This window comes from Girardinichthys multiradiatus, chromosome Y, assembly GCF_021462225.1.
Source record: "Girardinichthys multiradiatus isolate DD_20200921_A chromosome Y, DD_fGirMul_XY1, whole genome shotgun sequence".
NCBI classification, from domain to species: Eukaryota; Metazoa; Chordata; class Actinopteri; order Cyprinodontiformes; family Goodeidae; genus Girardinichthys; species Girardinichthys multiradiatus.
Window position 1 is genome coordinate 9,061,370 of NC_061818.1, and position 25,747 is coordinate 9,087,116.

Sequence of the window (25,747 nt, forward strand, 5' to 3'; positions counted from 1 at the left end):
CTCGTCTGCATTCTGGGGTCCTCCATTGCTCAAGTCACAACACAGCCACTTTACTCTGAGCCCCCGGCAAAACGAAGTCTCATTATTTTCATTCTTTTTATGTTGTTTCTCACTGGGTTTGATGATCAAGGCAAGGCACTTTCTTTGGTGCAATTTCTACTCAAGGTAATACAAACATATTTACTAAAAGGAGAAAACAGTAAGAGAAATGGTATTAAAATTCCGATTATAGCAAGTCCTCATGTCTCTGATGATGTAAGCAGTCAACGCTGTTTAAACCTTTCAAGTATCTCCGATATGTATTCAAGCCCAAATACACTCACCCAGAAAGAGCCAGTGCACTGATTTAAGTACTAGCAGTATATGATCCATTTCCCTGCTGTTGGTTTGGATAAGCTGCAGCTGCTTGACTGATATGTTTACAGAAACCTATAAAGGCACAGAATCTAAGCTACTGATATAAAGTACTGGAAAAATATGGACCAGATTTCTTTGTCCTGTTTTAAAAAAGCATCATTAATACTAACTGTTTTTAATAACTGGTTGATTCAGCATACGCCTTTAAGTGGTTGTTGTTCCTGTATGTTTGAATCCATAAGTGCCCCAGGGAATCTGGCTTCGGCTGCATTGTTTAGTGTCATTGAGTCTAGTTGAGTGCTGATCTCAAGCCTTGCATTTTTAGGATCAAAACCAATTACTTGACTTTTTCACATTAGGCTGGGGGAAATTCTGACCCATCCACTCGATGTTATGGACACACTCATTGCTGTGACTATAAGATGTGAAACAGAGTTACAGACTAATGTGTCATCAGCATAGGTATGGTAATATATGCTGTAGAACTACATAGTCTGAGCTTTCAAACACTGAAAGCCCAAAAACAGAACCTTGAGGAGGCCCACATGTGAGTTTTGTTCATTCAGATTCTAACTGCCAAATGATCAGCTGGAGTCTTGCTTCCTTTTTGCCACTTTCTGTTTGGCATGTAGTTGTAATGTAATCCAGGTGTTCAAACCAAGACAGACAAGAAATTGGAGGGCAAGGGAAAATGCATTATCATTTTAATACTCACATTAACATTTATTAAAATTTATATTGAAAAGATGAAGGGCAAATTTCTGTATCTTGTATTAAATGTTGCAGTTCCCTAACAGTCCACTTAGTGTCAGAAGCCAGCAACAATCTTAAGTTTTATGAAATGTGACAGATAAAAACAGTATGATGTCCGACAAATGACTGAAGCTGGCAGAGATGTTGCAGCTGAGGTCAATGACAATAGCGTGAAAAAAGCTGGATTAAAAACAAAAAACAGTACTAAACATTTACAGGTGATAAAACAAAACAAATAATATATACAGTGAAAAAAACATGTGTTGAATATAAGCTCTTAAAAAATTAAATAGAACAATGCAAAATATTCAACCAATGTAGAGTTAATACTTCAAAAAAGCCTTTGTAGGTGAAAAATGCTGATTTCTTTATTGTGATTCCAGTACAGTAAGTGATACCATAAGATGACTTGTGAAAAAGGTAGGTCACTTCTAATTAGGCTTTATTATCTTAAATGAGGAGATAAAAGGCAAATGTTGACCACAGTGCTAAAATTTGCTGTAATTTTGACATATATGTAGAAATAAAACAGGAATTCACAATCATCCCCTATAATCTGGTATTCTATTCATTTTAAAGTATCAGCTAGAGATAGCAGAGCATAATCATTTGCATGTCTATTCCCTAAGTCCTCTTTATTTTAGACTTTAAACTCCATTCAATATTTGTATAGCAAATTAGCACAATTAATCATCGAAGGCCAAGTTAACATTTATTTTCAAGGATTTTCTGATTGATCTCTATAAATTTTTCAAACATGACAGGCAAGACCGAGACTGAAAAATGCATTCGTTATTAAGCATGTATGAATTATATTGTTCCAGTACGGAACAGACAACAGCTTGACCAGAAGGGAAAATACGGCAAACGTTTATTACTTCAAACATCTTTAGTCACCTGATTAAAAATACAAGATAAACAGTGGTTTATAACAATAAATAGCTTTACAGAGAAGCTATGACAAAAGTCAGTAACAAAGAATATATTCATTTATATTTCAAGTTTGTCTGTTTTGTTCAATTTTAATCCTAAATAACACGTTATATCATCGGTTTCTCTTTCACCATTGATACACCAATTAGCATTAAATGAATGCAAACCAAGCGTCATAATCATACACGTGACACTTTTAATATAATTTCCCTACACTTCTCTTATGCTTTTATTAATGTATCTTATTTATTTCTACTGCTAAAATCTAAAGTGAGCTAAACACACACTTCAAAAATGTACAAACAAATGCTGTAGAGTTTTACTGACCTTATTGGACTCTTTCTAGGTGCTGTAACAGTCACAGAATCTTTTACACTTTTCTTTTTATAAAAATTTATGAAACTGGCAGGCAACAGAAAGGACGAAGGACACAATGTGTTAGCAAAGGGCTTATGAATACACACATTGCTGACAGGGTATTCAACCAGTTCTGAACTTGTGACTAGATATTCTGCAATGGTTTTCCTTGATGTCAATACTAAAACCTGAGGGCTAGAAATAAAAGATGTAAATGCCCCGTTGTTGTTAGCCATTTATGTCCAAAAATCCTAACTATGTTGTGACTTGCCTGTCTCTTCTATTTACGTTTCCTGAGCACCAAGTACATAAGGCCGCTGATGAGAGTCATGGGAAAGCTAACCCATGCCACAGTATAAGAGGAACCATAGGAGCCTTGTCTGAGACTGAGCACATGGAAGTTCTTGTTCTCAGCTGTGTAGATGGACACAGAGATCATCACACATAGAGCTGGAAGGAAGAGATAAAGGCGAAAGATCCAAGTTAGCCAGACACATTTAGTGAATATTCAGGATGCATTTACTGTTGCTCAAATTTACTGAAAGAAAATCAAATATATATATTTTTTAAAAAGACAAAGATATTCAGTCTTTTAAATCCTAAAGTGTTAGGATAACCCTAACCCTAAGTAACTAATAACAAACTGCATCAGTGTTTTTTTGTTTTTTTTACTTAGCAGTAAATTATATCTTTTTTTCTTGAATTTGTCTCTTTATTTGACCACTTTGCCACATCTTCTTGTGCATTTCTACATTATTTTACTCATGATATAAGGTAGGAATCCTGGCATAAAGTGCCTTGCAAAAGTACTCACACTCCTTGAACTTTTCCACTTTTTGTCAGACGACAACCACCTGTATTTATAGTGACAAATAATGCGTAATTTCTACACACTAGACAATTCTATCCTTATCTACTCCTTAAGGCAATTCATTGTGCTGGATTTTAATTAGGGATATTAGATTAAAGGTGCTAAATACAAATGTATAGTACACTTTTTAGCTTTTTATTAGTAAAACATTATGAAAACAACATCACGTTTCTCTTCCCTTTCACAATTATGCACTACTTTGTGCTGGTGTATCACATGAGATCATAATTAAAAGAATTGTGAAATGTGAGAAAAAGGGTAAAAGTTCAAAGAATATGAAACGTTTTTCAAGCCACTATGCAAATTGGAACACGTATGTTTCTATACAGTTTCTACGTTTGCAGAGAGGACGCTATTATACCATGGAAGAACTTGACTTATATGTGGATAAGAAAGGAGATGTCGGCTTTGTGAATAAGAGAGGAGGAGTAAATCACTGGAAATTGTACACATCAGCAGTCCTGCATACAACAGACCTATGATGAAGCATCACAAATCCAACTTTGAAATTAGCCAAAGGAATAACATCATTTGCAAACATAAAATGCTATAAATTGGATATTGGAGGGCTTTTTATATTATTTGTCAGCTCACTTCTTTCAGAGTCAATTGTGTTGGGTATATATTTTTAATGTTACTTTGTCACTAAGTGAGTTGGTAACATTGTAAGTACATTTAAGGGTTCAAATTATGCTTGCTATTTATTTAGTTTTTAACTAGGGGTATAGCAATACAGCCACAAGGTGAGACAATGCATGATAGGGTCACAAGAACAAGGTCAAGAGGAGATTTTAGTTGTATTTTGGGGAAAACTAAGAATCTTTATGTTTTGTGTTTTTTTACACATCACAAACTTTATTTTGAAGAGCCTAATTACTGTAGAATATTCCAATACAGATTTGACTAGGTCCCATTCAGACTTGATATTAACATGCATCCTGGTTGAATAAAATACAGTCTGAATGATCAGATCACTGTTTACTGCTGTACAACATGCTTCCACATCCAGAGGTGGGTAGTAACTACTTACATTTACTCAGTTACCTCTACTAGAGTAGATTTTGATCAAATGTTCACCAAATATGGTGGGGAAATTGTAACGATGGAATAGAAAAAATGACAGGAAAATGTGGGTTAATTTTAATAAATATCGTTGCTATTAACCCTATATAGCACCTTATATCCACTGATCAATAAAATTCTGACATGTGAGAGATCGCATTTTTTCATTTTATTATCACGAGATCTTGTCATAAGAGATCATGAACATGATCTTGTTTTTATGGTAACAATACCCAATATCAGATGACAACATCACATTCGTGAAGTGATTGCATGTGTGTTTTACCTACAAGCAAGCAACTGGATAATAGCTGCGAAAATGAATCTCTCCCCCTGTTTGATGCTGAACAGCTGAAGCATGAAGACAAAGAAGCTGACACAGCACAAAATGGTCGCCAGGATGATAGTAGCCTGAACTGCCTGTAAATAAGCTGAGGAAAAAAAATGAAAATGAGTTTTAAATGCAAACACAGTGCAAACATGTAAGGAACACAGAGTTATTTTTTCATCTTACCAGCTTCAACAGAGTGGCTGTTCTCCACGGGGTAGCAGGTGGCATTACAGGAGTACCACAAGTCAGCATAGATTACATCACGTCCAGGTGGTGACACCACCCACCACGCCTTTACCAGGGAGGGATAAGTTGACACAATTAAGAGCATATCTTGAAACACTGTGTGTGGAGGCGTACATACAATTAATGTGTGCTTACATTGTGAATTGTAGCAACAAAGAGCAGTATGGCTGCAGCAAGGTGAAAGAGGATGATGAAGGCTAAGATGATTAACATGGCTCCCTTGTAGTCTGACCCACTAGTTCAAAGTGTATCTCTCTTTTTGGTTTACAGCAGGCAGATGGCCTACAGGTTGCTCCAGGAGCTGGTCGGTTTTTACACTGGCTGTAAACTGTAAAATGTATGTTGATGCTTTGGGTAGGGCTGCTTCTGAATATTGGTGCTTTAGGTCAGACAGGCTGGGCTGCAGGGTGGCGGTTAAGACTGGATCAAAGTCTGTCACATGAGAAAAGAAAAATAAATTAGAGTAATGTATTTGTTACACAGTACAGGTCCTTCTCAAAATATTAGCATATTGTGATAAAGTTCATTATTTTCCATAATGTCATGATGAAAATTTAACATTCATATATTTTAGATTCATTGCACACTAACTGAAATATTTCAGGTCTTTTATTGTCTTAATACGGATGATTTCGGCATACAGCTCATGAAAACCCAAAATTTCTATCTCACAAAATTGGCATATTTCATCCGACCAATAAAAGAAAAGTGTTTTTAATACAAAAAACGTCAACCTTCAAATAACCATGTACAGTTATGCACTCAAAACGCAACAGTCCAGTGCTGCTTCTCTGTAGCCCAGGTCAGGCGCTTCTGCTGCTGTTTCTGGTTCAAAAGTGGCTTGACCTGGGGAATGCGGCACCTGTAGCCCATTTCCTGCACACGCCTGTACACGGTGGCTCTGGATGTTTCTACTCCAGACTCAGTCCACTGCTTCCGCAGGTCCCCCAAGGTCTGGAATCGGCCCTTCTCCACAATCTTCCTCAGGGTCTGGTCACCTCTTCCCGTTGTGCAGCGTTTTCTGCCACACTTTTTCCTTCCCACAGACTTCCCACTGAGGTGCCTTGATACAGCACTCTGGGAACAGCCTATTCGTTCAGAAATTTCTTTCTGTGTCTTACCCTCTTGCTTGAGGGTGTCAATAGTGGCCTTCTGGACAGCAGTCAGGTCGGCAGTCTTACCCATGATTGGGGTTTTGAGTGATGAACCAGGCTGGGAGTTTTAAAGGCCTCAGGAATCTTTTGCAGGTGTTTAGAGTTAACTCGTTGATTCAGATGATTAGGTTCATAGCTCGTTTAGAGACCCTTTTAATGATTTGCTAATTTTGTGAGATAGGAATTTTGGGTTTTCATGAGCTGTATGCCAAAATCATCCGTATTAAGACAATAAAAGACCTGAAATATTTCAGTTAGTGTGCCATGAATCTAAAATATATGAATGTTAAATTTTCATCATGACATTATGGAAAATAATTAACTTTATCACAATATGCTAATTTTTTGAGAAGGACCTGTATATCATCTGTAAACACAAGATTAATATCTTTGTTGTAAGATCAAGAACTGTGAAATACAGATTCTCACAGCAAGCTGCACTCTTACAACATCTAACAAGTCATGAGAAACTCTTGAAAGGAATTACATTTTTCTTAGAGATGGAAGATAAGTATAAATTCAACCATTATTTATTTTCTAAATGTGTAAGTCTAAACTAAATGAGAGGTGAAGAAAGCACCATTAATGTGTATACTGGGTATAGCTTTCAACACATCTGGAGCCAATACCCAACATACAGCATTACCAAAACCTCTGAGAAAAATGCAGTGGTAATAAAACAGAAACATAATTGTCTTAAAGTCTCCCTTCAAATTACAGAGAAATGTTTGTGTTGTGTCTGCCTCCGAGGCTGTCTGAGATGCTATGCTTGTTAGTGTATACATCTGCAATGAGTGGGAGTGTTTCTTTCAAGGCCTTAATTCAGACAATGCCTTGTTGACTGAAGCAGAAACTTCAAACATAGAATTCTGTCCGAACAACTGTGAGACCCTCTGAATAACATGTTATCAGCCATTTAGATCTTAATTCTCTGCATTTTTTAGTTATAAATGTGCAAGAAAATACAGTAGTAATGAAGCCAAAAAATTATTTTAGCATTCATAAAATATTATAGTACTTTACAAAATAATTAATACAACTTCTAACTTTTTCACATTTGTCACATTAACAACATTGTCTTTATGTGAAAGACCAACACAAAATATAGAATAATTATGAATTATAAAGAAAACTACACACAGATTTCCTTTTTTTTTTAACAAACAAAAATCGTAAAACTGCATTTGTAGTCAGCCCCGTCAGTGAATATTTTTGTAGAACCTCATTTTACTCATTTTATTGCACCTATAGCTGCAAGGTTAATAGAATATGTCTCTACCAGCTTTGCACATCTACTGACTGAAATATTTGCTTCTTTATGAAATTGCTTACACTCAGTAGAGTTAGATGGACAGTATTCGTGAACAAACATTTTCAAGTCTTTGCACAGATTCTCAATTGGATTCAGATCTGAATTTTGACTGGGCCATTCTAGATAGTGAATATGCTCTAAACCATTCCATAGTAGCTCTGTCTCTAGCTATAGGGCTGTTGTCCAGCTGGAATTTGAACCTCATCCCCAGTCTCAATCTTTTGCAGTTTTTCACAAAATGTCTGCCAGGATTGCCCTCTAATTTGCTTTATCCATCTTTCCTACAACTCTGATCAGCTTTTTTGTATCTGCTAAAGAAAAGCACGCCCACACCATGCTGCTACTATCACCCTGTTTCACCACATCAAAGATGTCCTCAGGGTAATGACCAGACATATACCCTCCACACATATTATTTTTACATACAGGCCAAAAAGTTGTTCCAACTTTGCTGTGTCCCCTTAACTGCTTGTGGTCAACTTTATATAGGAGTGCTTATGACATTCTCAAATAAAGGGCAGATTTGAAAAATACGTATCTAATAGTTGTCCAGATTCTCCCACCTGAGCTACACAGCTCTTCCTGGGTTGACATTCGGCTATTGACAGCTTATCTGATAAATATCAACAGCACATATCTTGGTAAGATTGCATTTGCATCTCTTTCTATTTTTGAATGATGGCTTGAACACTCCCCTCCTTGAACCGCCACCTTAACGTGGTGGAGGGGTTTGAGTGCTCGAATGATCCTAGAGGCTATGTTGTCTGGGGCTTGAATGCCCCTGGTAGGGTCTCCCATGGCAAACAGGCTCTAGGTGATGGGTCAGACAAAGAATGGTTCAAGAACCCCTCATGACGACTACAAAATCGAGGCACGTGACGTCGCCCGGTACGGCGGAACCGGGGTCCCACCCTGGAGCCAGGCCTGGGGTCAGGACTTGTCGGAGAGCGCCTGGCGGCTGGGTTGCTCCTCACGGGACCCAGCCAGGCCAAGCCCGAACAAGAGACGTGAGGCCATCCCCCAGTGGGCCCAACACCTGCAGGGGGAACCGTGAGGGACCAGTGCAAAGAGGATTGGGTGGCGGACGAAGGTGGAGACCTCCCCGGATGCTTAGGCTGGCTCTAGGGACGTGGAATGTCACCTCGCTGGGGGGGGAGGAGCCTGAGCTTGTGCGGGAGGTCGAGAGATATTGACTAAAAATAGTCGGGCTCGCCTCCATGCACAGCGTGGGCTCTGGAACCCATTTCCTCGAGAGGGGCTGGACTCTATTCGGGAGTGGCCCACAGGGATGGGTTTGCTTGTTGCCCCCAGCTCAGCCGTCTCGTGTTGGGGTTTACCCCAGTGGATGAGAGGGTCGCATCCCTGCACCTTCGGGTTGGGGACAGATCTCTGTCGTTTCGGCCAATGGGCCGAGCAATAGTGCGGAATACCCGGCCTTCTTGGCGTCCCTGTCGGGGGTGCTGGATAGTGCCCCTCCCGGGGACTCCATTATTCTGCTGGGGGACTTCAACGCCCACGTGGGAAACGACAGTGACACCTGAAGAGGCGTGATTGGGAGGAATGGCATCCCCGATCTGAATCCGAGGGGTGTTTTGTTGTTGGACTTCTGTGCTAGTCACGGATTGTCCATAATGAACAGCATGTTCAAACATAAGGGTGTCCATCAGTGCACTTGGTACCATGACACCCTAGGCAGGAGGTCAATGATCGACTTTGTTGTCGTATCATCAGACCTTCGGCCGCATGTTTTGGACACTCGGGTGAAGAGAGGGGCTGAGCTGTCCACTTATCACCACCTGGTGGTGAGCTGGATCCGCTGGAGGAGGAGAAAGCCGGACAGACTTGACCGGCCCAAGCGCATAGTGAGGGTCTGCTGGGAATGTCTAGCAGAGCCCTTGGCCAGGTATATATTCAACTCCCATCCCCAGGAGAGCTTTGATCAGACATAGAGTCTGAGTGGACCATGTTCTCCGCATCTATTGTTGATGCTGCTGCCCGTAGGTGCGGTCGTAAGGTCTGCGGTGCCTGTCGCAACGGCAATCCCCGAACCTGGTGGTGGACACCGGCAGTAAGGGACGCTGTCAAGCTGAAGAAGGAGTCCTATCGGCTATGGTTGGCTTGTGGGACTCCTGAGGCGGCTGACGGGTACCATGAGGCCAAGCGTGCCGCGGCCTGGGCGGTGGCAGAGGCAAAAACACGGGCCTGGAAGGAGTTCGCTGAGGCCATGGAGAAGGACTACTGGTTGGCCTCGAAGTGATTCTGGCAAACCGTCCGCCGCCTCAGGAGGGGGAAGCAGTGCTTCGCCAACACTGTTTACAGTGGGGGTGGTAGGCTGCTTACCTCAACTGGGGACATTATCGGGCGGTGGAAGGAGTACTTCTTCCAATCTCCTCAATCCTGCCATCACGCATTCCCTGGTGGAAACAGAGGCTGGGGACTCGGGGATGGACTCTTTCATCACCCAGGCTGAAGTCACCGAGGTGGTTAAAAAGCTCCGCGGTGGCAGGGCTTCGGGATGGATGAGATGCGCCCTGAGTATCTCAAGTCTCTGGATGTTGTGGGGCTGTCATGGAAATGGGATGGGATGAAACGCCTCTTCAACATTGCGTGGAGGTCGGGGACAGTGCCTCTGGACTGGCACACTGGGGTGGTGGTCCAAGAAGGGGGACCGGAGGGTGTGTTCCAACTACAGGGGGATCACACTCCTCAGCCTCCCTGGTAAGGCCTACGCCAGAGTATTGGAGAGGAGAGTCTGGTGGCCGATAGTCGCACCTCGGCTTCAGGAGGAGCAGTGTGGTTTTTGTCCCGGCCGTGGAACACTGGACCAGCTCTATACCCTCTACAGAGTACTCGAGGGGTCATGAGGGTTTGCCAACTGGTCTACATGTGTTTTGTGGACCTGGAGAAGGCATTCGACTGTGTCCCTCGTGATGCCCAGTGGGGTGCTCCAGGGGTATGGAGTCGGGGGCCCTTTATTAGAGGCCATCCGGTCTCTGTACAAACGGAGCAGGAGGTTGGTTTGCATTGCCGGCACTAAGTCGGACCTGTTCCCGGTGCATGTTTGACTCTTGCAGGGCTGCCCTTGGTCACTGGTCCTGTTCATAACTTTTATGGTCAGGATTTCTAGGCGCAGCCAAGGGCCGGAGGCGGTCTGGTTTGGGGACCAGAGGATTTCGTCTCTTCTTTTTGCAGATGACGTGGTCCTGCTGGCTCCCTCTAGCCAAGACCTACAGCATGCGCTGGGGTGGTTCACAGCCGAGTGTGAAGCGGCTGGGAAGAGGATCAGCTCCTCCGAGTCCGAGGCCATGGTTCTTGACTGGAAAAGGGTGGCTTGTCGTCTTCAGGTTGGAGGGGAGTTCCTGCCTCAAGTGGAGGAGTTTAAGTATCTCGGGGTCTTGTTCACGAGTGAGGGAAGAATGGAGCGGGAGATCGACAGACGGATCGGTGCGGCTGCCGCAGTAATGGGGGCACTGTGCCGGTCCGTTGTGGTGAAGAGAGAGCTGAGCTGAAAAGCTAAGCTCTCGATTTACCGGTCTGTCTACGTTCCTACCCTCACCTATGGCCATGAACTTTGGGTCATGACCGAAAGAACGAGATCCCTGATACAAGTGACTGAAATGAGCTTCCTCCATAGGGTGGCCGGGCACACCCTTAGAGATAGGGTGGAGGAGCTCGGCAATCCGGGAGGGGCTCGGAGTAGAGCCGCTGCTTCTCCACATCGACAGGAGCCAGTTGAGGTGGCTCGGGCATCTATACCGGATGCCTCCTGGACGCCTTCCTCGGGAGGTGTTCCAGGCACGTCCCATCGGGAGGAGGCCCAGGTGACGGCCCAGGACACGCTGGAGGGACTATGTCTCTCGGCTGGCCTGGGAACACCTTGGCTTCCTCTGGAGGAGCTGGAGGAGGTGTCTGGGGTGAGGGACGTCTGGGTGTCTCCGCTGAGTCTGCTGCCCCTGCGACCCAGTCCCGGATAAGCGGAAGACGACAAGTACGAGTACAAGTACGACGAGTATGAGTACGAGTATGACGAGTACGGCTTGAACACTGCTCTGTAAGAAGTTTGAAGAAGCTGGTTTTTATTTGGAGTAAAAGATTGAAAGGGCTAGATACAAATACAAATTTCCTAAATAACGGTGCCAGAGACAGGCGGCCCCCTAAAAATACATATATTTTACACACTTTATAATTTTTACATAATTCTATGTATTTTTAAATTTAACTTTAACTTATTTATCCAAAATGACATTTGATTATTTATATTCATCATATATTATTTAATGGGATATTTCATGGTACATTTATTTATTTTGAACCCAGGACCTTCTTGCTGCAAGGCAACAGTGCTACCAACTGCGCCACCGTGCAGCCTGGCCGGGAATCCTGTGTTCGATTCCCGGCCGGGGGTCTTTCTGCATTGAGTTTGCATGTTCTCCCCGTGCATGCGTGGGTTCTCACCGGGTACTCCGGCTTCCTCCCACAGTCCAAAAACATGCCTGTTAGGTTAATTGGTAACTCTAAATTGCCCTTAGGTGTATGAATGAGTGTGTGCATGGTTGTTTGTGTGTTGCCCTGTGATGGACTGGCGACCTGTCCAGGGTGTACCCCGCCTCTCGCCCATAGACTGCTGGACTGCTGGAGGCACCAGCTCCCCTGCGACCCACTATGGAATAAGCAGTAGAAAATGACTGACTGACTTTATTTATTTCATCGGACATTCACATGTATTTATGTCATGAAAAAGTAATTTATTTAATTTGTCCCTTTAGTCCTCCATACCCTTGGTCCGCAACCCGGGGGGGTGGGGGGGGACCACTGGTCTATTACATTAAAAATGCAACAAAATATATCAAGGTTTGTGATTGTTGTGTAACAAACCATAAAAAAGGTCATGGGGAATTATTATTACTTTTTTTACATACATACATTTACAATGACATGAGAGAGCTGTCATTTATGCTGTAAATTTTATGCCAGACATTGAAACGACCCTAGGAAAGAAGGAACTGAAATGGGCTGAGCTATGCAAAAAACTGTTGACGTTCATATCTGATAGGAATAACGTCCAGTGTTTCCTGTCCAGTGTTCACCCTATAGTATCGGTTTGGCTCGATTGAAAACTTTGTCAAAGTAATGCCAGAAATAAATGAAATGAAATGGAGTGAAGTGTCAATACTTACAACAGAAAACCAAAAAATACCAAGTTGTACCATCGCATGTAATAAAAATGACTAAATAAAGTATTTTTTTTCCAAAAACCTTGCCAAAGGGCACCCTGATTACTATCATTATCAATATAGGAAGTTCTTGTATGTGTTTTAATATCTAACTGTGAGGCTTTAACCTTCCCTTTATGCTCTGTAAGTATTGCTCACTGACTTTGGTAAATGTAGAACACTCCAAAATCTGTATAAACTACTTTTACAGTTCTCCTTTAAGCTTATAGGTTGATTAAAACATTACATGACCATAGAATAAGGACCACATGAGTACCAAGACTACACCTACTGTCTGCTTTCTGAGTATTGTACTGCATATCAAACTCTGTTACTCATATAGAAATAACACTTTGAAGCTGTGGAGGCAGAGACCCAAACTCATTTAAAAGGCACATGTGTGCTCACTCAGACACACACTCAAAAACAGAGAGCCAGACAGTAGTGGAATTAGTCTTGTCTGCCAAAGTAGAGTTACAATAAAAACAACCTCTCGCCACCAACAGGAAGCCAGCCATGGTTTTCGTGTGCAAACAGAGCATGTGGCTGTGGGATGTGGTGCAGAATAGGACCTCCCTGTTTGAGGTGGGGGAAGGGGAAACAGCATTTATCCTGAAAATGGCAGTGGGGACACATTCAAACTAAGTCATCTGAATGTGTAGGTATGGTGTAGGCAGTAATGGATTTTTTCATATGTGTACATGAGGGCATAATTCACAAATAAAAGGGGACACAGGGTGGGTAAAATATAGGTCTGCAGAGGTCCATATAATCATTCATTTAGTCCTGTTTCTAATAGTCCTGTGTCCAGTGGCTGTTCTTCCATGAATGCTGCATGCCCCTTTTCTACTGTCCCCTAACCAATCAAAAAGCTGAAAATCATTTAAATTCTTGGGTGGGATAAAATGCAGTGCAGTCCTTCACAAAGCACCTAAAATACTCTTCCTGTTCTCAGGAGCAGCAAGTAGGAGGTGCCAACTCCCACTGACAGCACATGTATAAAACCAATTGATAAAATTCAGAGATAAGTTATATCAGTTGATTCGCCTGTTTTATCCTAATTTCTTTAAAAACCTGTTAGGGTCACACAATCTTCCAACCATTCATTTTCCAAACTCGCATGTCCTTACAAGGTCACAGGAGAGCAGGTATCTACTTCCAGTGCTCTATGGGCGAGACAACCATTATGCAAGCTCATCACAGGTCAACACTGAGGCACATAGGACAAACATCCGTGCACACACACTCATACCTAAGGGCAATCTCGAAGAGATAAATTAACCTAACAGTTATGTTTTTGCACTGTGGAAGGAAGCCAGAGTCCCCGCAGAAAACTCATGTATGTTCGTTCGTTCGTTCGTCGTCTTCCGCTTATCCAGGACCGGGTCGCGGGGGCAGCAGACTCAGCAGAGACGCCCAGACGTCCCTCTCTCCAGACACCTCCTCCAGTTCCTCCAGGGGGAGCCCAAGGCGTTCCCAGGCCAGCCGAGAGACATAGTCCCTCCAGCGTGTCCTGGGCCGTCCCCTGGGCCTCCTCCCGGTGGGACGTGCCTGGAACACCTCCCGAGGAAGGCGTCCAGGAGGCATCCGGTATAGATGCCCGAGCCACCTCAACTGGCTCCTCTCGATGTGGAGGAGCAGCGGCTCTACTCCGAGCCCCTCCCGGATGGCCAAGCTCCTCATCCTATCTCTAAGGGAGTGCCCGGCCACCCTACGGAGGAAGCTCATTTCAGCCGCTTGTATCCGTGATCTCGTTCTTTCGGTCATGACCCAAAGTTCATGGCCATAGGTGAGGGTAGGAACGTAGACCGACCAGTAAATTGAGAGCTTTGCTTTTCGGCTCAGCTCTCTCTTCACCACAATGGACCGGCACAGCGCAACTCATGTATGCTCAAGGAGATTATGCGAACTCCATGGAGAAAGACTACAGTCCCGAATTTGAACCTAGGACCTTCTTACTGCAAGGCAACAGTGCTACCAGCTCCACCCCTGTGCAGCCTCACACAAATCAGACAAGCTAAAGGGCAAACTGAAGGGCTACATCCACCTCTGGAACCCAGGTCTAATCTAACCAGCTGGAGAATTCTTTGGTGAAATAAATAAACTTTTACACACAAAACACACACACACACCCGACACACAAACACACACGCACACAAAGTTGCATCTGTAACTGCTATGTCAGTCCCACTGAACAGAGGGGGGAAAGGGTTGAGGCAGAAAGAGAAGAAAGTGATTTCCATTGGAGTGTAAGGAGAAGAACATTGCAAACATAAACACACAAACACATATTTTTGGTTTACCAAGAAAGTTAAAAAAAAGAAGAAAAAAAAGCAGTTGGAATGATTCAACAGTCCAAACTACACAAAGAGCAGACATAAAAGCATGTCAATGACTTGGCGTGGTTATGTAAATTTTAAGCTTTTAATTCCCTCATCTTGTGTGTCAGTTCCTTTTGAACACCATGTCTTATTTGTAGGAGACAAAAAAGACCAATAAACTATTGTCTCACCTCTCACTTTCATTTTCAATGTGATGCTGAGCAACATTGGTTTCAAAGAGAAAATATGATATTGTCATGAACTCAACATTAAAATAATCTGTAGTGTCCAGTGTTGAGCCTAAAAGGTCACTCCATGGGGTCTCCAACTCCAATCCTCAAGATGCACTGGCCCTCAACTTTAGATTGACCCCTGGTCCAACACACCTGAATCAAATGGCTAAATTACCTCCTCAACATGTCATCAAGTTTTGCATAGACCTAGTCATGAACCATTCATTTGATTCATGTTTGCTGGTAAGTTCCTTTTTTTTACTTATTTTTTATTGAACGTTTATTTAAACAGTTACAGTGGAGAGGTATCAACATATATACATCCATATTCATTTGTTCTGTATCAATGTTCATTTTGGCTTGTTGTGAAGGTGGTATCATTCTTGTTTTTATAATCACTCCATTTTTCCCATTTTTCAACAAACTGGTCTTCTTGCAGTCTCAGTTTATAGTGAGTCTTTCCATCATATAAATCTCCTCCACAATGCCCAGCCACCGCTCCACAGTTGGTGGTTCGTCTTTGTACCATAGTCTTGTGATGGCTTTCTTAGTTGCAGAAAATGAGTTTTATACCAGGTATTCATCTTCTTTTTGAATTATGTCGTGTGTAAGACACCCCAAATAGAGTACCTTACATGATCTGGGTATTTCATATCCGAGTATTTTTTTCAAAATAACACATATGTTATCCCAGTATCCAATTAACCTTCGACAGGACCAAAATATGTGGGTATGGCCCACATCCATCTGACTGCAGAGTCTTCAGCATGGCTGAGAGCTTGTTACTGTCCTCTTTCTAATTTTTGGGATTATAAAAAATCTGATTATATTTTTCCAATTGAATTCTCTCCAAACTTTGGAGCAAGTGGCTGTACACTGCGTTTTACAGATTTTAAACCATTCTTCCTCACTTATATGTTCCTGCAGTTCCTTTTCCCATGTTTCTTTAATATATGCAGTAGATGTTTCCCTGCCTCCAATCAACCCCCGATACAGTACCGAAATACCGTAGCTCTACATTTCTTCCCCTTGTAAGCCTTCAGAAATATTCCAATTATTGTACTTATTTTAGTTTTTACCTCTTTCTCATAGTAGTCTCTTATCTGTAAATATCGATATTGATCATGATCACCCAGTCCAAATTTTGTCTTCAAGTTCTCGAAACTCAGCAGCCTATCTTGTTCTAGCATTTTGCATGTCACTGTAATCCCCCTATCTGCTCAATGCTTGAACCCTTTATCATAAACCCCCGGTCTAAACCTCGGGTCCCTAGCAAACCAGCTCAGGCTCTTCATTTCTTTCTCTAATCTATAACTGTCAATTTCTGTATTCCATATTTCAATTGTATTCCTGGTTATTAAATCAGCTTGCTGATAAGTTCTGGAGGATTGGTGTTGAATACCCCTTTTTTTTAAATGTTTCACTGGTTCAACACACCAATTTAAATTAATGCTTAACAATGAGAACTCCGCATAACATGATGACATACTAAAATATGCAGCCTTGCTGAGACAAAACCTCAAAAACAAAACAAAAAACTAAATAATTTGCTATTTTAGTATGATGCACAGCAGCAATAACAGAAAAACATTCTGACAAACAAATGTGCACATATACATAGCTAGTTACCACATGCAAGATTTTTAGTATTATTTTATTATTATTTTTTTAAATGGGAATATTTTTGTGGAAAAGTGTTTCCTTCGGTGACTAGAAGCAAAGCACACAATTACTTATCATCTATCATATATTTCCTATTTGAGTTTATCACAGAAATAATTGAAATAATAATGTCAGTAAAACAGTGGCACAGTGTGCCCATGAGAGATGGGCCTTCACTACCCAAACAAACCACATGTCATTTTAACTAATGTAACAAATTCAGTTTGTTAGGTTTACTGCAATGGTTGCACTGCATCTGTGAAAAACTCACAGAGCAGCCAACCAGATGATGTCTATGCAGACACCCCACAGCACAATTACATGCAAAAGTCAGAGATTTGGTCCTGTCACAGAAAAAAAATGGAAACAGAATAAAAAATATAATAGCTTGAAAAGCTGATTTTTGTAGAATAATGTTTTTCCCTGTAAGAGTAATGTTTATGGAGCTAATAAAAGTGGATTTATATCTTGTTGAAAGAGCTATTTATTTACAAGACCCGCTCTACTTGCAGACAAAGACAAGAAAATTCTGAAGTAGGAAAAAATGCGCAATCATAAAGATGACTTTTATAATGTAAGCCACTTTAACTTCAGCACATTTTCTTGACTCAGTGTGTTCTGCATGAGGAGGTGTCCACTGTATTTGATGCTTGGAAATTTTGACTTCAGGCTTTGTGGAACCAAATACAAGGAACCACAGGGACAGATAAACTCCAACCACCTTTCCTGAACGCACTAACACATATAATAAGCAAGCACACATGCAGCCATTCCTCATCTTCACTCAGCCTTATAATAGGAGGCGGGGGTACTCTGTGTTTGAGTGCAAGTTTGTGTGTGTGTGTTTGTGTGAGCATGTCGACTGATTCCCTTGCCTGATGGAAAATGCTGACTTTTAATGTCCTTTTTTTACTCCTTTCATAAAACACAAAGCCACAGACTTAACTGGGCTGCTGAGTCTCACTCCCCCGTCTCTCTCAGTGTCCAGCTCTTTTTTTTTCTGTCTGCTTCTCCGTTTATCTCACTCTTGCTATGGAAAAGGGTGACCAAGGTATAAAGACATCAAGAATATCTTTCAGTGTCTGAACAACTTTACTACTGTAAAATACTTCCATTTCACTATAAAAGGAGGCTTAATGTCCAAATATTTATTTTGCATATTGTCTTGAATACATTCAAGTCCTCATTTTGAATTGTAAGTCTTATTTTTATTTTCAGTGGTTTATAGAAGGAAATTCAGTTAATGTATTATAAATGTATTACATTTAGTCTGAGCATCACATTGGCACTTCTGTTCAAAATGAAACTATTTGTTTGGGAGTAGTCACAGAATTAATAATTAACCTATCAATGATCTCACTAATACATCATAATTAAGAAAGAAACAAAGAAATGAAGCATAAGCAAACAAACATGAAACTACTTGAGGGAAATTTTGAAATGAACGAACTCTGAACATTCAGAGTACTGTCAACTGATTGAAAGTTTTAACTATATCAAAAGTAATATCAAAATCTCATACTCCTCATTTGGTCTAAAATCAGACTGAGAAGTCACCTCTCTTTGGCAATCAGGTTTGGACCTCACTAGCTGCTGTTCCCACACTATGATCTCTGACACTGTTAATGGGAAACATCTCGGCACTACAGCTATATTTATCACAATATATCACAAATGTATTATTACTGCAGTATCACTGGACGCAAAATCAGAATCTGAAAGTACTGTTTGTACTGCAATAAATATTTACTAATCATTTATTTACAGTGTATTCGTGCTCTCCATGAAACTGACATGCTGAAGAAAATGTTTTAGGGAGGCTTTAAGGTGTTCTGGTAAAGTCAAACTGCAAACAAGAAGTTTCCTTTCTAAAACCGCAGCTGGAGCCAGATACAAATTTTTCACAACAACCATAGTTTTTGAGATGGCGGTTGACTTTTTACTATGTTAATGTAATACCAGCAATGGTGTTTTGTAATAACAAAACACCATTATGTGTTCTACATATGTTCAGCCATTGTACCATGGGAACCCAGAAAGACCACCAATTCACTGGCTCAAGAACTGGTCACTCGTGTGCTTTTCTGGTCTTTGCAGTATGGGTTTGCTGGTAAAAGTAGTGTTATATATGTTTTAAAGTCCAAAAATAGCATGGTTAAAACTTTTGTCCCCAAGATAAGTACTCTATTGTTACTGCGTGTAGCAACATGTTAACCTTCAGAGCTCTGAAGGCTTTACTATACACAAAACTAGAGTTACAGTCAGCAACTACTGCAACATTCAAGTAATTTTTAATCTGCAGTGGTACCTTTACATCGGCAGCCATGCTGTAGTTTATTGTTAGGGAAACGCAAAAGACACATCCCATCCCATCTCCAAACCTCATAAACAAATACAGATTTGTTTAGGAAGCACACACAAAAGCGCACAGGAAAGCATGTACACACACACTGCAGAATGTGAGCAAGAGTTATAGATACAACTAATGTAATACCTGTAATCCATAATACGTTTGCCTGTAATAAGCACAAGCACAAGCTGGATGACAGATGGTAAAATACTTTTCTCTAGGGGAGTTTTAAGGTATTTTTAGGGTATTGCAACAGGATAGGCCCCATTTCTTGACCAAATGTTCTGTAACATACTTGACTGTCCTATAAAAAAAATTACACATACATTAAGTGAAGAAATATAATTCCTTTCAATTTTAGTAATTTTGAGGCTATAACTTTACATGGCTCCAACACATTTTTCATGTTAACCTCAGGTTCCACTGTTCTCAATACGTTTTTGCATATTTTAAGTGTGAATACAAAAGTTTATTGTACATTTATGGACAAACAATGAGACAGGGAATAGAAAGATTAAATATCAAAATATTTTTCGAAATTCAATTTTCTTTTTTCATACTTATCCAGGTCTGTGAAATATTTATTTCCACATGTATCCATACTTCATTAGTACTCTTAATGTAGGAATAAAGCTCAGGCTTCTCCGTATTTAGGTTTTCTGTTAAAGGTGGGCAGAATTTAAAAACACATAATGCTGGAGAGTGTTGTTCTCTCTTGTAGAGCCCTACTGAATTATTTTCAGGGAGTTGCTATTGTTTTGCACTTAAAAAATACTGAAAACTATGTCAGCAAAATAGTAAAAAAATGCCATTAATGCACCTAAATGAACAATCTTTGAAGGTGTTTTACCTCTTTTTTTTTTTTAGGAAGACTTAATGTGAAATACGGTGATGGAAACAACATATGTTTATTGTTTATACAGTAAACAAGACATGTACCATTTAGGCTTCAACTTCTTGTACACTGCAAACGGTACTGGGTGAGGTAAAAAATTGTTACAGTATACTTAGTTTACTGCAAGCAGTTGACCAAGTGTGAATAAAGTATTTCTAAGAGCCAAGCCAGAGTGGATTAATTATTATTTAAAATTTATCTCCGTTTTTATTCATAGTAACAAACATGTAAGAACATTTTATAAATCTATTTCTTATCAAAAGGTTATGGGAATTTAATCAGAGCTTCATTCTTTTGTACTGATTTCTGCCACAATGAGGCAAGTTGTGTGTTTAGATGCTAACATTTAACATACAGTGATTGAATGGAGGAACATGAAGTTATTTAACCTGACATCCCTGCTACTGCTTAAAAATCTACAGTGTCAATCAGCTAAAACAATTATTCAACTCAAATTCAATTTTTTTTTTTTACCTCCTACAACAGCGGCCAATAATATCGTAAGTCTTGTATCTGCACTGTAAATGAAACACAGCATTTTTGCAGCTTTAAACAGAGTAGTGTGTAGCCATTAATGTCTAGATGACTGAAAAGGTGCTTAAAAAACCATGCACACACACTTAAAGGCACACAACTGTTCTTCTCCTCTGCTTAGACCTCCCTCTGACATAGGAATTCCTTCATGTTGATTGCCAACAGGGCTGTTATGTGCCTGTGTCTTTTTTCATGCATTCCTTATGAGACAGCCCTGAGTAATGACTTCCAAATGGCATAGTGAGACAGAAAGAAGATCTCTACTTTAATCTCCATCTATTTATTATCTACCTGTTGTCTGAATTTCTTCTTCTTCTCCATAATACTCTACACTTGTTCAGTGGCAATATATATGTCAGCACAGCTTACAACGTTTGCATATCTTGCTGTTTAATGTCTTCTCCCACCACCATAAACAAAAGCAAAAAGATGCCAATGGATGTCTTGGACAAGATAGTAGATTTGTACATTACCAAAAAGACCTTCAAGACCAATAGTAAGAACCTTGTAATATCTGTTTGAGTGATTATTCAGAGATGGAAGATATATACAATGATTCGTCTTATGGGGTGTGGATGACAAAGGGACAGATGAGACATTTTCCCATAACTACACAAGTGAAGCTTCGAATGATCTCATGCTGGCTGGGACCACATCAAACACCAATCACAGTACAATGTAATGGACTCAAATCTTGAAGACCTCTGTTTTAGAAGGCACATGCAGTGGTCCATCTGAATTGTCCAAATATCAAAAATAATTCCCAGAAGGCTAAGGAGAAAGTATTTAAGAAACAGTATGACCCACAGAATGCCATCCACACAGTCAAGCTTGGAAATGGAAATATTATGGTCTGTCGCTGTTTCTTTTCTTGCCCCATTGGGGGGCAATGTGTCATAAAGTTCTGGACAACCTTGTATCTCAATAGAAACGCTGAATAAAATTTGCGCATTGGTCCACCAGCATGACAGAGACACAAAATATGGCACTAAGGAAACAAATGAGTGGCTTAAGAAAAGGCACCTAAATGTCATGGAGTGGCCTAGCCAGTTTCTAGACCTCAGTTCTGCAGAACAATCTTCGAGAAAGCTGAAGGTTTTAGTTGACAGTAGGCTGCCATGAAACCTACATGATTTAGTGTTTCTGTAAAGAAAAGTGGATTCAGACTCCCTAAGATGTGACCAAGTACAGAAAATATCTTACCACTGCACTTTCCAACAAAGATTTTTCCACCAGGTCCATTGGGATTGAATACTGACATATTTCAGTGAGACGCAAATAAATTTTAACCTATATGCGAAGTGTTTTTTTTTTTTTTTTCTGGATTCTGATTCTTGTGTTGATCTTCATTGACTGCTTGAGCTATGCATTCAACCATGGTAACTAAGAGGTTTGGGGTGTTTCTTGCAGATTTAAATCACCACCCTTATATTATGCACCTGTTTAGTGCCAGTGATGAACTGAACATCTGGACTTAAATGGTCCAAATTCAAAAATATATATATTTTTTTTCTACACAATCTCTGCCTTTCAGTACATTATGTCCAGTTCTCCATTACTGCATGCTAACAACAGCTGTGTACCAAAGTTTCCATAATACTTGCCTGGATTTGTGACCAAACCTTTAAGTTAAAAATGTCTAGACATACAACAGTTAGTGATTTTAAATGAATAAAGGTTTTACTCATACTATTTGTAAAATTTAAAAACCTTTTAATGAAATACCAGAGAAAGTGCTAGAGAGACCAGTTTAGTCCACACCTGTTGCTGTACACTCCGGGCCGACTGGTTAAAAGAAGAGTTCCTACACTTCTCACTCTTCTTACAAAAACAACATTCAGTGGCTGGAAATATTTCTGGTCACAAAAACACAGACAGTCACGATATACCGTCACACAGTACGCCCCACTATCATGTACACAAATGGTTGAATCGCAACAAAATTTATATATAAGCTATAATCAGCTTAGATGCATGTTGTTCTGTGAAGAGCAGAACAGTAGAAAGGTATAAAATTCTGCTACTATATTTAGTTGCTCATTCAAATTTTTCTGTTACAAAATCCTGATAACAATAAATAAACGATAATAATAACATTATTTTAACAGCAGCAAACAATATACTATTTTATATTAGCAGAAATAGGAAGAAAAAAATATCTAACCACCTTTCTGTCAAATAAAAGTGATTAGATTTATTCACAATTGTTCGATCAGTGCAAGTAGCAGTGACAAAGAAACATCATGCTATTTTTACTCAATGCAATCATTCCATGAGCGTTTCATACCAGCTTATACCGACATCATGTGACATTAAAGCAACATGTGGCTTTACATAGATTACCTTTTCTGATTCAGGTTAAAGAAATGTTCCCCAGTGTCTCAGAGGTAAAAATTCCTTTCTTTGTAGTTGGGTTCACAAGAGGGCGCCCTGAGTAGAGGCAGACTGCAGAAGTATTCTACCGCGACATAAAAATGAAAGACCGCACTGTTATGTATTGGGACTCATTACAACAACTATTTCATTATAAAATGGCACTTTTACATAGCTTATTAATACTCATATAAGCTCATGTTTTTATATAAATATCACAAATTCACTATAATCTCCATTTAATTTGAACAGTGGAATGCCCTAGTCATTTCACTGGTGATCATTTCACAGTTGGCCATGATTAGGACATTGAACTATTGGAGTGAAATCAGCATTTTAGTTGTTTCTAGTTATACAGAAGAGCATGCTTATTTGAGCCCCAATACGTGAATCAAATAATATTTTATCCTGCACATGTATCATGTTTTTAAAGAGTTATTGTATATTTCAATGTTTTTGTTGTAGTTTATCTTTGCTGATTAGGTTAATGATGACTTTAGCACTTTGGTTAACTTTTGTTTTAAATGTCCCATAAACATAAATCATGACTTTTTGAAGGAACTAATTTGAACAGAAAAAAAAGTCTCCCTTTATTTTGAATTATTGGGAGAAAAATTTCCTGCATCAACTGAAGTAAAGAAAGCATGACTATTTCACTTCCTTCCCAACGCACCAAACATTCATACACAACCCAGAAACTTTGGGTTACGTTTCTCTAAAAGTCACACACACACACACACACACAGACAGACAACGCCCCTTCCATCCCCAGCGTTATGAGCTCAGTAAAAATATCCGCAGGCAAAACACAACAGAAAGAGACTTTTCAAGAGATTAAAAGTAACAATACATTTTACCAATACTAGTTTTAGTGCACAGTCTTCTCCTAAAGAGTTTCAATAACTCTGCATTTTATTTGAATGTTGAGAATTTTCACACAAAATTATGTTCAACATTTAAATTAACCAAATATAACCAATTTCAGTTTTAGTACTTACCGAGTTTGGACCGTGGAGGAAGCAAATAGGTGTGAAGTTTCCAGGAAAGAAACAAATTGAAAGATTAGAGAAAGAAAAACGCATCCAAACGTTACACACAGCAGGAATCTTTACTCGAAGCCCCCCTCCTCAAAAACATCCCAAAAAAAGTCCAATGGGCTCTCGCTCTCTGACCCCGGCTGTCGCGAGTGCATGTGGGAGGGTTCGAGACCTGAAGCAGGGTGTGGTATGCGGTTGGAGCTGGGCTCTCGAGTTGTGCGTGTGTACATAAAGGGCTATATGAGAACAAAAACCCAATGATGGTTTGACTTAACAGCAGTAGGACAGAAATTGAGTGGCTCTAGGAAATTTGAGTGTGTGCGTGAATGTATTTAGGATTTTGTGGGAAAAGCGTTTCCTCTCACGTGGAAAGAGAAAAGAAGGGAAAAAGAGAAATGTTCAGTTAGAGGCAGACAAGAGGAAATGAAAGAGATGAAAAGGGGATGAACAATCAGGAGCAGGATATAAGGGTTCAGAAAATGGAATATGATAGTAATCCTACATAGACTGCCTTGAAAAATCCATTCCTCTTGAGGTTTTTCACATTTTCAACGTTACAACCACAAATTGTAATGTATTATAGAGGTATTTGTATCTTGTAGAATGTGAAGTAAATAAAAAATTAAACATGATTTTCATAAATGTATACGTATAAAAAAGTGTGCCCAGCTCCTCTGAGTCTATGTTGTAGAACAACCTTCTGCTGCAGTTACAGCTTCAGGTATTTTCATACGGGGGCCAAAAATCAAGAGCACATATTTTGCTCTCAAATTGAAAATATGTGCTCTTGATTTTTGGCAGTAAATTTCCCCCATATTTTTCAGGGCTTAAAGGTTGGAGGTGATAAGATCCATGGAAATCATATGAAGTCAATTAACTAAATCTTCTGCACCCGTGTGCAGAGCAATGCTACGAGGAGCTAAGAGAAAATGACAAATTACTGTAGAATAAAAACACAGGGATCTAGAAAAACTAAATAAATACAGGAAACATGGCAAATATAAAAATGCAAGGATAATGAAAAGAGAGACATAAATCACATAAACTCGAAAAACCAAAATGAGACAGCCAAAAACCACGGTGACAAAACGGAATCAAAGAAAGAACAAAGCTTAAAAGCCATAAGAACAGAACATCTCTGACTGTATGTTTAGAGCTGGAAGTCACAGAGTGCTTAAGTAGAAGACAACTAGACCTACTCTCTTGTTTCTTGTCCAGTTGTCTTCTACTTAAACTCTAAGATTGCCATGCCCTGGATGGCTGAGAATCTACACAAGTTTAGAGGTGAAAGGTTAACATCCACCCTATATTTTGCAGTTTCCAACAGATTTTTCCCAGTATTACCCAGAATTTAGCTTCACCCATCTTCCACTTAACTTTGGCCATCTTCCATGTTCCTCCTAAAGAATAGCATGCCCATAGCATTATGTTGCCATCACCATCTGTCACAGTAAGGATGCTGTGTTCAGGATGATGCGCAGTGTTGGATTTCTGCCACACACGCCATTTTGCATGTAGGCCAAAAAGTTCCACTTTGGTCTCATCTGACAGAAGAACCTTCTTCCATGTTTTTGTAACCTACCTTGATTTATTTTTAGTGAAAGGAAAGGTAGACTGTATTGACTATTTTGTTGACTTCCAAAGACCATTGGTTGCACTTGATTGCATTTAGGGTTGTCACAGTAAACAAACTGAATACAAACGCACGCCACACTTTTCACATTGTTATTTTGAAAGAATTTTAAAAACTTGA

At 40.1% G+C, this 25,747-nt stretch overlaps 1 protein-coding gene across 2 annotated transcripts; it reads right to left on the reverse strand.

The window, feature by feature from the left end:
* Nucleotides 1-1,044: 1,044 nt before the first annotated feature.
* Nucleotides 1,045-24,064, reverse strand: LOC124863813 (epithelial membrane protein 2-like). Of its 2 annotated transcripts, none has more exons than XM_047358310.1 (5): nucleotides 23,956-24,064; nucleotides 5,046-5,342; nucleotides 4,848-4,956; nucleotides 4,624-4,764; nucleotides 1,045-2,850 (listed from the first exon to the last, which is right to left on the reverse strand). In XM_047358310.1, the coding sequence occupies exons 2-5, from the start codon at nucleotides 5,121-5,123 to the stop codon at nucleotides 2,681-2,683; spliced, it is 498 nt and encodes a 165-aa protein (XP_047214266.1). In that variant the 5' UTR covers nucleotides 5,124-5,342; nucleotides 23,956-24,064; the 3' UTR covers nucleotides 1,045-2,680. The 2 variants fall into 2 exon arrangements, with proteins under 2 accessions (XP_047214266.1, XP_047214267.1); XM_047358311.1 differs by lacking the exon at nucleotides 23,956-24,064 and adding an exon at nucleotides 22,928-23,043.
* Nucleotides 24,065-25,747: the final 1,683 nt, after the last annotated feature.

Coding starts and splice junctions, on each gene's coding strand:
- LOC124863813 (XM_047358310.1), bottom strand. CDS start 5,123: ATGTTAATCATCTTAGCCTTCATCATCCTCTTTCACCTTGCTGCAGCC. Junction 4,765..4,847: donor CAGCCACTCTGTTGAAGCTG/GTAAGATGAAAA, acceptor TTTTTTCCTCAG/CTTATTTACAGGCAGTTCAG. Junction 2,851..4,623: donor TATTATCCAGTTGCTTGCTT/GTAGGTAAAACA, acceptor TCTTCCTTCCAG/CTCTATGTGTGATGATCTCT.